The 12,313-nt window shown below is 35.1% G+C and overlaps 1 protein-coding gene across 4 annotated transcripts in view; it reads right to left on the bottom strand.

Moving 5' to 3' along the window:
• Nucleotides 1–12,313, bottom strand: part of LOC136035450 (tight junction protein ZO-2-like) — a 160,539-nt gene that overhangs the window by 62,049 nt on the left and 86,177 nt on the right. For all 4 annotated transcript variants that reach the window (XM_065717262.1, XM_065717264.1, XM_065717263.1 and 1 more), the window contains 2 exons: nt 7,276–7,448; nt 1,378–1,565 (listed from right to left, as the gene is read on the bottom strand). In XM_065717262.1, the coding sequence (XP_065573334.1) occupies nt 1,378–1,565; nt 7,276–7,448 (361 nt within the window). The remainder of the gene's footprint in view (nt 1–1,377; nt 1,566–7,275; nt 7,449–12,313) is intronic.

The raw sequence follows: 12,313 nt of genomic DNA, 5'->3' as shown, positions 1-12,313 counted from the left end.
AAGAGAAAGCGACCGGGACACAAGGAATGTTCGATTAGCAATCACCATCAACAAAGCACCGGGACACAAATGACGACCGGGACACAGCGAATATAAATGACGACCAGGACACTCAAAGAGAAATTACAGACCGGGACACCGGAACACAAATGACGACCGGGACAAAAATGTCGACCGGGACACCGGGAATATAAATGACGACCACGACACTCAAAGAGAAATTACAGACTGGGACACCGGGACACAAATGACGACCGGGACACAGGGAAACAACTACAACGGGGACACCGGGGGGCACGGGGGGATATATAAATGACGACGGGGACACAGGGAATGTTCGATTAGCAATCACCATCAACAAAGCTCAAGGGCAATCATTAGAATAATGAGGTATAGATCTGAATACAGATTGTTTTTCCCATGGACAGTTATATGTTGCATGTTCAAGAGTCGGTAAACCTGACAATCTATTTATATGCACAGACATTGGGACAGCCAAGAATGTTGTATATTCGCAAGTAGTTAAAAATATATATATATATCTATCTATATTCACAGGTGGGACAGAGGGACACAACTACAATGGCGCGTAACGACTTACGCGCGCGGGGGGGCTTGGGGGGGCGCGAAGTGCCCCCACCAGTTAGGTGTTGGGGTGGCGCGAAGCGCCACCCCAACAGCTAGTAAGGCATAAAACTGAAATGACTTTGCACTGTGTTTTGTCTCAGACATCGTTGTGCTTTGATTTTTGTTAATTTTATAATCTATCAGTATTGATTTGTCATTAGTATTAGCTCCTATTACGAATGCTTCGTACTACGAATAAAGAATGTAGCATCGAGTATACTTCAGTGATAATACCTTTTTTGGTTATCTGTACACAGACATCGTCTCAGACATCGTTGTGCTTTGATTTTTGTTAATTTTATAATCTATCAGTATTGATTCATCATTAGTATTAGCTCCTATTACGAATGCTTCGTATTACGAATAAAGAATGTAGCATCGAGTATACTTCAGTGATAATACCTTTTTTGGTTATCTGTGCACAGGGCCATATCCAGGATTTTGATCGGGGAGAGGGGGAGGGGGTACAAAATCTTAAAAACGCATAAAGAATTAGTTTAAGTGCATTTTTGCTACGTTTTTACGAGTCGGATAAACATTCCGAGGGAGGAGGATTCGACCCCTCCCCTGGATAAGGCCTCGGGTGTGCATAAGTTTAACATTTTATCTATAAAAAATTATGGAGACAAAGGTGAGGAAAAAAGGGCTGATACCATTAATCAGCATGGCAATGATATATTATCAATATATAAATTGAAAAAAGTTGAATTAGCGAGCCAAGAGCTTGCAGCCAAGCCTGAGCCTTCTTACCTTCCTTCTTTTTTCCTTTTGTTAAAGTAACTTTCATTGTTGAAGATTCATTAGTTGACACAACAACCACTCTTCTTTTTACGACAAGACTTACTGCACCGCCACTATCCCGGAGAACTTGGACCGCAGTGTTATAGTCCACGTTTTCTAAAGGAACACTATTAGCTGATAATACACGATCGTTTATCCTAAAAGATGAAAACAAATTATTAGCTACATTCATGACTCGAGCAGTGTTTCAGCCTTGTAGTAAGGTAAAGCTACTAATACTTAACACGGCTAAGCAAAATCTTATTTTAATTCTTAATCTATCCTCTTTGTTTTGCAAGTATATAATGGTAATTGAATACAAGCACTAACAAAATAAATCTTTAAGGCAATGTTTTTGAACTTTTTTCTAGGCCTGGATTCTTCAGAAAAGGGGTTCCAAAAATTATTTGACCTAGAGCCTCCTTTCAAAAAAAAAAATGTTCTTTATGAGTGAGCAATAATTGTGTATTTATGTATGTATGTATTTTTTCTTAAAAACGGCTCCATATTTTTTCGGAAAAAATTTGTAACCTGGGACATTCTGGCCAAAAAAAAAAAAAAAACGATCTAGATAGGTCAGAAGTTTGAGGAAATTGGCTAAGAGCCTTAATTCTGAAAACAAATTATGTGAGTGACGTCATTTTTAAATACTCAGTATTGCAATGACGATGTCACATTTATGTGAAAAAAATTGAAGATTTTCATGCATGGAAAAGTCTACATTAAATTGCTTAGAGCAAAAACTTGGTAATTACACAAATATTTGTATATATTTTGACAAGGGATTACAACAATTCAAAACCTTAAGAATGAAACATTAAGAACGTAAAAATAGTAAAGAAAGGTGTAAGTTCATGTTCAAAATGATGAAAATACTAAGCCCAGAACGCCATCCATCACCACGCTTACTTAGGGCAGTAGTGCAAGATTCAACTGAAGCAAATCTGAGGCTTCCCACATCTGAAGCAAATGGCTTCCCAAATTATGTTAGGATGGCGAATGAAATTAAAAAAAAAATCCATAAATAGAGACTTTGCTTTAAATAGAGATGCTGGAGATATTCCTATAAACCCAATTTACTATAGCTTAAAAATTAAATGATTCAAATAACATTTTTCTTAAGTCTAAACTTAGATCATCTGACGACACTTTTAATGAAAATTAGGTCAGTGACAAGCTAAGTCAATCACTAAGCAGAGGATTCTTGCCCAATCTAATTGGCGAATAGCCTTTCATTTATTATGGCTTGGTTTGTTTGATTCAGTCTTTCTACTCTCCTTCAAAAAGGTAGTTTTCCTTCATTTTTTTTAGCACTGAAGACGGCTGGGCGGAAGTTCTATACCTTTATATCTGCTTCTGTCATTTTTGCTCCTTTTCTGTCCACTGGCTGATATTAACCTTATTTTGAATTCTATTATTTTTTTCTTGTTTGTCATTTTTTTTCTTGTTTGTCAATCCTGCTTGTAGCTCTATCTGTCTTTAACAGCTCATAGACCTAATATAATTTTATTTCAGATAATATTTCACCATTTTAATATTATATGTACCTATACTATAAAACAGTTTATTGTCCTGATAAGAGGCTGAAGTCAGACAGATAGCCTTTTAACCCAGGTAGTAGAGCTGATCCATAAAACAAAATCATATCCAAACCCGTTTCTACCAGCCTCTTTGCGCTTTGTGCCGCGAAAATTGCAAGACGTCATAAAATATGTGAGTAAAATATGTAAGATACGGGTAGAACACGTAAAATCAGGGGCGTAATTTTGCTATGGGGCAGGGGCTCAACTTAGTTCAGCCCTAGGAATGACGCAGGGACGGATGATTTTTTAGCAAATTATTTTCCCAGCAAAAATTTGGTTCCTTCCAAAACCCTGTCAAAACTAAGATAAACTTGCATAATTTAAGCATCAACAGACACAGATAACTTTTTTTTTAGTTTATATTTATCTTAATAGCACTATAAAGTACCTTTATAGCACTTTTATAGCACCAAATAGTACCTTTATGGTACCAAATGGCTTATTTTTTAGCTTTTACTTTAATTTTCACTTGATTTGGGAAATTGACTCAAACTTTGCCCCCTCCCCCAAGATATGTTTGAAATTACGCCACTGCGTAAAATACCGGTAGAATAGGTAAATTACGTAAAATAGGTAGAATGCCAATTTTACGGGGTTCCGTAAAATTACGATAAAATAAATAAAATACCCAATTTTACATTGACCAGTTTTACCAGTTACAACGCTACAGCGAAGCTATAATTATTGAGTTTCCAGCAGCCCTGTGGCGTTGAAATAGCTTCTTGGTGAAGAGCCAAGAGCTTCTTCCCACTAAGTTTCATTACGATCTCTCCACTCAAAGCGTTTCCCGAGATTTCCAGTTTCCCCCTCTAACTCCCCCCAATGTCACCGGTTTCAATCGGGATTTAAAATAAGAGCTCTGAGACACGAGATCCTTCTAAATATCGAATTTCATTAAGATCCGATAACCTGTTCGTAAGTTAAAAATATCTCATTTTTTCTAATTTTTCCAAATTGACCGTCCTTCCACTCTCCCCAGATGACCAAATCGGGGAAGAGACTATTTCTAATTTAATTTGGTCGGGTCCCTGATATGCCTGCTAAATATTAAATTTCATTAAGATACAATCACCCGTTCGTAAGTTAAAAATACCTCATTTTTTCTTATTTTTCCGAATTACCGAATTAGGTGCCCCCCCCCCAGCTCTACCAAAGAGAGCGGATCCAGTCCGGTTAGGTCAATAACGTATCTAGGACATGTACTTATTTTTCCCACCAAGTTTCATCCCGATCTCTCCATTCTAAGTGTTTTCCAATACATGGAAAAATAGAGGCATAGTACATAGAGACTAATAGAGGCATAGTACAGCTAATATTGACCGATTGAACCCAACATAAAAACAAACAATAATACTTGAGTTCTTTTGAAACATTAAACTTATATGCTCAACTTTGGACACTAAAGCGGACATACTTGTTTCATGCCCAACCGATGTATTCGGTTCTTTATCAGAGGGGCAACCGATAAGCTCTTAATCCGATTCTGCATCTCAAGGTCAGCCAATCAAGATCCAAGACCAAGACCACCACTATTCCAGGATCATTTTCGGCAATTTAAAAAATATATACAATATATATATATATATATATATATATATATATATATATATATATATATATATATATATATATATATATATATATATATATATATATATATATATCATCTGGAAGTAAGAAGCAACTTTGAAACTAAAAATTAAAAAAAATTACTAAATAAACGAGGGGCTACAGTTTTTAGTGCTTCAAGGCTTCTTATTCCATCTAAACGACCCCTGAGTTTCAGGATTCGTTCTTAAAGAATTGGAAAGAAGATTCTAACTTCAGCGTACAGAACGAGGGCTAAGGGGGGGGGGCTCCCTCATACACGCAATAATTTCTTTTCTTTCGAGCATTCAATGTAGTTCTAGTTTCAGTTGAAAAAACTTGGAAAAAATGGCCATGGAAGGGGGGTAGTAGCCCTCCAATCTTTATGGTAACTTAAAAAGGACAATAGACCGGTGGTAAGGTACGACACCAGTGGAAAAAAGACCCACAAAAACACGCATCTGCGATTTTTCTTTTGGCAAAAAATACAGAATTCCACTTTCTGTTTATAAGAGCTTAAAGCCTCTACAGTGGGGTTCTCTAATATACTGACTTTGATCGCGGGATTTTAATTTAAATCGTTGGACTTTTTGGGGGTGTTTTCCCCTTTTAAAAATGTGGCAAATTAGCTTTGGTTAGCTGGCTCGTAGCTTTCGATGGGTTACATTAAACTTAATGAATGTTATATATTTGGAATCAGCATAAAAAGCCAAGTCTTTCGATGTGCCATATCAATTGTTACTATTTTTTTTGAATTTCGGTTACTACTGGGCAGAATCGATCTTTACTTATATAGTTTGTTATCAAGAACTGCTTGATAGGCCCCAACTCTTTTTGACCTGACAATATTTTAAAAAGGTTGTGTTGTACCCTTCTTCAGTTTCCGTATTTGAATTTCCTGAACCCTGAAAATGGCTTCCACCTGTTCTTGCTATACAACTACTTTCCACACTAAGCCCTTCAGCTTCATTCCAATTCTTAACCAGAGCACATAATATTCTCAAAAGTAAATTCTAGTAAGGAACTTATTTCGAAAGGGGGAGCGGGCAATATATTGACACAGGGCCAAATTCGAAAAAAAAAATCTAAATGGAAACATGTGCACACAAAACAAACAACTCGTGAAACGCGGACATACAAAAGCACACAGGCAAAGAAATATACATACATTCATAAACATAGGATATCAAATGACAACACTGAAGAAAATTACCATGTCTTAAAATTTCGGACAGGGAGGGCCAGTCCGGGTTCCAGGTCGGAGCTAGAAATGTCTGTAGGCGTTAATATAGAATTTTCCTAAGATTTTACAGATACATAGCCTTTTGGCTTAGTTCTGCCCCAGGAATATTGTATGGACGGATGGATGATAGAACTTATCTAACAACAAGTAAAATGACATCATTTTTATACAGTCCTAAAAAGAGCTTATGCCAGATTTGCCTCTCGTCCAGACTATCCGTCTAATTCTATTCTAAAGTTAGCCATGGCTTGGTGCCCGCAACTACTTGGTTTTAATTATACATAAACGGTAAAAATAATGGAGAAAATCCATTAATGAAACCTTATTGTGACTGAAAGACAAATCTTTGACGTTCAACTTGTTTATAGCCCTAGTTCTCCTGTGTCTCACAAGTATTCGTGGGACAAGACATCATTTGCACACTTCCAATTCATAAAGTATTGTCTTTAAACGGATGCTATCCTTACTAATTAAATTTCTTACCAAGCAATTTATTCAAAAGGCAGCTATTAAGCTCTTCCGGGGAGGGTTACCCACGCTATTTCATTGTTAATTTGTGAAGTAAGTGAAAATTTCTCATTGGATTTATCATTAGAGTGAATATAAAATCCCATAAGAAAAATTTGAGTCGTTTTCAGCAATGATGTCCCAAGTAAAAACTAGAGATGGGATTAAAATTAAAGAGCAGCATTAAAAATTTAAAAGAAAGAAATCATTCCGTATATGAAGGGGGTAAGGCCTTGATATTATAATTTTGCTGTTTTATTACTGCATTGTCATCTGAAGTGAACCTACTGATAAATTTAAAAGTAATTGAACATGTGGAAGTGGTAAAAAAAAACATTACAAGTCTAAAGTGACATACAAAATCAAAAAGAAACAAATCAAAAGTTTGTGAGTTAAGGAAAACGAGTTAAAAAGAGAAAAGAAAACAAAGAAAAATTTGACGAAAGTAAAACAGTTCAAAATAGGGATGAAACCTTTTTATTGACAGTGAACAGATATAAAATTTAACTGGATATTTCGAGTTTTACTGCTGATGATGAACACTGTATATGTGTTCGAAATATCCAGTTAAATTTTATATCTGTTCACTGTCAATAAAAAGGTTTCATCCCTATTTTGAACTGTTTTACTTTCGTCATGGAAAGGCAGAGTAGTCTCCGAAGTTATCTGAAGAAAAATTTAAATATTTTGAAAACTAGAAAACAATCTCTTCGATTACAATGCTATAAAAATTTCCGTTAACTGATTCCCATTCCTAATTAACCACCCCTTCACTTAATTCATGGGCTGAAGGGGTTACTCTAGCACTTACATCCAGCACTAAGCACAAGCAAGTACAAAGAAAATGGATAGTGTCTATCTTTAGCTTAACGTCTTTAATCTTAAGACATTAACCGCCATTCGTGGACTAATGCCTTTTGAGAGAAACTCTTGGGTTATATTACTTACTGTAGCTTCCCTTCAGCTGGTCCTCCTTTCAAGACATCTGAGATGGCAATTGCTGGGTCTCCATTTGTAAAGTGAGGATTATCTCTTCCACCAGAAACAGCTATTCCAAAACCATATCCTGGGATCCTTTGAAGCGTGACATGATGATATTCCCAAGTCACTCTTTCCGCAGCCTGAAATAAGGAACCATCTATACGTTTGCTTAGTAGTAGGACGTTTCGTTTTGTAAGGAAAAATAAAGCAGAAAATATTTCAGGATTTGGCAAATTTGAAAAATTTTCATAAGGCTTGGTAATATATAGAAGTTGCACTCCTTGATCCGTTTTGCAAAAGTAGGCAAAAATACAACATTTCCATCTTAATTACTTTAATTCTTTAAGACTGAAACCAAACACTCGAGATAATATCAAAAACGGGCATGAGGATTAGTAAAGGTTATACAATAGCCAAAACATGCATTCGGGGCCGTATCCACGATTTTTGTTCCGGAGGGGGACACAAACCTTTAAAACGCATCAAAAATGCGTTTTATATATTTTTATTATGTTTTTACGAGTCAACCAAATGTTTCTGAGGAGGGAGGGGGGGGGGAAACAATCATTCGTTTACTCGCTTGGTAATTAACGTAATGTGATGTTCGACTACCCTTGATAAGTATTGTTTGTGTTGTAAGTCCCTGACTAATCAGTAAAACTCATTTATTATGACATTCCTTTTTCTGCAAAACAGTTTGCAGAGTATTTGACTCCAAGCCAAGTTTTGACCGCGAATGAATCTACAACACCAGGTAGGTCTATACCTTTAATTCCACAGCACTTGATGTTCTTCATAAGAATTGCTACTTATCCCTCTCTTCTCCTGAAACTCCTATCTTTACGGAAAAACTGGCATCTTAATGGCAATAAAATCTTAAAAGCATCTTTTGCCTGTTTGATGTTTCCTTATGAAAGCTTCTAACTCTATAAGTTTTCCCTTCGCAATTGATCTGGCGTTCCATTACAAATGGCTGCTTGTGGTGATCTGACATCGATCTTGGAAAACTTCTTAAAACCGAGCAACTTAAAGAATGTCTTCTCTTATTTCTAAGGGCATGACACAGGTCGTTCTTTGCAGACATAGTTAGATTTTTTTTTATTTTTCAATAAATTTTCATTGCAGGGCTGAATAGCAAGTTCATAAAAAAAGCAACCCAACAATTTTTTCCCCGACAGGAACCAACGATTTCAGGAACTGATAGAGCCCTCTTTTTACGATTACATCAAACAGTTTGTGGTAACGAACTGTAAGTAAGGAGCGACCCGGCTCAATAGGGACTGAAACTCTAAAGAAACGGAATTTTGATACCAATAAATAAATCAAAAGAAATGGATTTTTATACTGATTTCAAATGTACAAGTTTTATCAAATTTAGTCTTAGCCATCAAAAGTTTAGGGCCTTAGAGAATTCGCCTTATTTTTGAAAAAAGGGTGAAACATCCCCTAAAGTCATATAGTCTTAATGAAAATCACATTCCGGGTATCAGAGAACCCAACTGTAGAGGTTTCAAGCTCCTTTCTACAAAAATGAGGAATTTGGTATTTTTTGCCAGAAGAAAGATCACGGATGCGTGTTAATTTTTTTATTTATTGTTTTTTTTTTTAGGCGTGATCATGTCGACCCAGTGGTTTTAGAATATAATGAGAGAGCTCATTCAAACGAAAATTAAAAGTTCTAGTGCCATTTTTAAGTATCCAAAAAATTGAAGGGCAACTAGGTCCCCCCCCACGCTCATTTTTTCCCAGTCACTCGACCAAAATTTTGAGATCGTTATTTTCTTCAGCATAGTCGAAAAATCTAATAACTGTGTCTTTTAGGATGATTTAATCCCCCATAGTCCCAGTGTGAAGGGCTGCAAGTTATAAACTTTGTCTGTAGTTTACATTCATTATTGGTTACTGGGAAGCATACAGACGTTTTCAGGAGGGATTCATTCAAAAAACGAGCATCATTCAAAAAACGATCAGAAAATAAATTTAAAAAACAAGTTTTTTCAACTGAAAGCAAGGAGCAACATCAAAACCTAAAACGAACAGAAATTATTACGTATATGAGGGGGTTCGCCAGCTCATCAATACCTCGATATTTAAGCTAAAGTTTTTTCTTCAGTACTTTCAAAAGAGCCATTTATTCTAATTAAATGGCTTTTGTGATTCATGGTTCATTCTTAAAGAATTGGAACAAAATTCGAACTTTAGCGTAATAAGCAAGGTATTGAGGAGGAGCGAATCCCCACATATACGTAATAATTTCAGTTCGTTTTAAATTTTATTGTTGATCCTTACTTTCAGTTGAAAAAACTGTTTTTTTTTTTTTTTTATTTAATCACTCTGAGTGTCCATAGGCTGTAGTATATCCAAATCATTCTTCAGAGCCCATTATCTTCCAGTAGCCTTGTGCCGAAATAGAGTTCATATATTTTGGGAACACTGCGAAAACCTTGCCTAGTCCACTCGTGAAGAATTCTTCATCTTCTCTTTTGGACCTAGAAAACCCTCTATCTTCTTGGGATACGCAAATCAAGTCCATTACAGTTTGCCGGAAATGTCAAATAACTCGATAAGACTATCTTTCCAGATATGCTATTTCACATTTGCTTTATCTATGATTCTGTATTTCTCGTTTCTCAAATTTTGGCTTTCTTTTTATAGCTTCTGCATACCAGGACATGTGTCACCTGGGGATATTTAGTTTCGTTCACATTGGATTGCACATAAGCTCCTAAAAACATAACGCAAGGCACCTTTTTTGGAAATTAAAGTCCCCTTTTGGCTCCTGTTCAAAGTTACATATAAGAAACACATTAGTAAAACATTTCAATATTAGAAACCTTACTAGTTTTAGATAAAAATGATTAATTAGAGCAACCCCGAGATTTTATTCATTCTTCTTGAAACTTGGCACATTATCCTGAAAAATTAAGCAAAACATTGCTCAGTACAGTAAAATTACCTTAAAAGTGTTGACCTGAAGCATGATATATCCACAAAACACCCATTATTCTACCAAGTGAGCTCCTCCCATACCACGAAGACTTTCTAGACTCAATTAACAAAAAAAAACTATCCCCCAGGGCAGGATTACAGCCTTAACAGCATATAACTTCCGGGAGTTCAGATTAACAGCAGAACTACAAAAATGAAAAGTAAATAGAAACGATTTGTATTGTATCAAAGAAAAAGCGTCATCAGCAGCTCATATTTTGAGTTTGATTGCTCTTAGTAAAAGGTCTTCTTATTATACGAAAACAAAAAATAAAATTGAACTCATTCATAAAAAAAACAAATGAAAGAAGATTTAATTCGTTTATAAATCCAAAGCCTTGAGCTTTATAACTAAAGTCAAAAGTAGAAGAGTTATTTCAATTGAAAAGGTCATTCAATGAATTATGGAAAATTGCAAGGAAAAAGGAATGTTAGTTTCGGACACGAGTCACAAGCATGAGAACCAATGTCATTTTTTCTAAACCTCTAACCAAAATTAACCATCCTTACTGTACAATTAGTAAAATAATCAACCATAAAACCAATAAATTCTTTCAGCCGAACCTCAATAAGTCATTCACACATGAGAAAGCAGAACAACAACCGTGTCCATGTCAAGGGGTCACGCACTATGCATCTGCATGTACAAAGAGCTGTGGATATATGAAGACTGGGTTAGAGGCACAGAGGTAGAGCCAAGAGTAGACCAGAGGCAGAGGACACACGGTCGAGACCACTGAGTCCTCTACACCAATAATAACAGTATGTAATCCCTTGGGACATCATGTACATGTCAAGAGAAGACGGAACATCACATTATTATGCGGTTTCCGTTGACAGTAAGCACATAGTGTAAATTGCATGGTGGATTTACAAATTGGTCAATTGCGGATTCACAAAAGTTCGGACAAAAGTTGTAAGGTTGACTGAACCCTTTTTGCTCAAACCATTGAAAAGAGTAACATAATAGAATGATAAATTACAGCATCGGGAATTTTCTTGCATTATTGATAGGCCTACATCTTAGAAATTTCATCAAAACAAACATGAAAAAGAAAGATGAAAAAATGAACAAAACTTTCTTGCTTCCCATCGAGCCTATTGTGATTTTAAGGCTGAGCAAACGTGTCATTTGTGAAGCTAAAAAAGCCATATTATAAGCCTGTTTTTGTCAATTACAGATCACATTTACATTTTTGCAAACAAGAAAAGAAAAAAGAAAAGAAAATAAAAGAATATTTCAGTTCTATACCTAAGAGCCGTCACCAACTAAGCCCAGATATATATATATATATATATATATATATATATATATATATATATATATATATATATATATATATATATATATATATATATATCTATATATATAAAAATAAGTTGTCTGTCTGTGGATGGATGGATGGATGTGTCAGGTGACGTCACCTGAAAAAACTGGATTAGGTGACGTCAAAACTGAAAAAACTAAAAAAAGGCAAAAACTACAAAAAAAACTAAAAACTAATAAAAAAAATAAAAAAGCTAAAAAACTAAAAAAAACTATAAAGGTAAAAACCAATAAAAAACTAAAAAAAAAACTGAAAAAACTAAAAAAAGGCAAAAACTACAAAAAAAAACTAAAAACTAATAAAAAAAGTAAAAAACTAAAAAAACCAAAAAAACTAAAAAAAGGTAAAAAACTAAAAAAAATAAAAAATAAAAAAAAATAAAAAAAAGGAAAAAACTGAAAAATAAGCTAAAATAAAGGTAAAAACCAATAAAAAACTAAAAAAAAAAGGAAAAAACTAATAAATGACGACACTCAAAGAGAAAGCGACCAGGACAAAAGGAATGTTCGATTAGCAATCAACAAAGCACCGGGACACAGGGAGTATAAATGACGACCAGGACATAAGTAAAAAAAAAAAAAACTATCTGTATATATAAAAATAAGTTGTCTGTGGATCTGTGGATCGTGGATCAGGTGACGTCACCTGAAAAAACTGGATCAGGTGACGTCAAAACTGAAAAAACTAAA

The sequence above is a fragment of the Artemia franciscana genome, chromosome 14 (genome assembly GCF_032884065.1).
Source record: "Artemia franciscana chromosome 14, ASM3288406v1, whole genome shotgun sequence".
In the NCBI taxonomy this organism is placed as follows: domain Eukaryota; kingdom Metazoa; phylum Arthropoda; class Branchiopoda; order Anostraca; family Artemiidae; genus Artemia; species Artemia franciscana.
The sequence above is the reverse complement of the archived record's forward strand: the minus strand, read 5'-3'. Positions and strand labels throughout refer to the sequence as shown.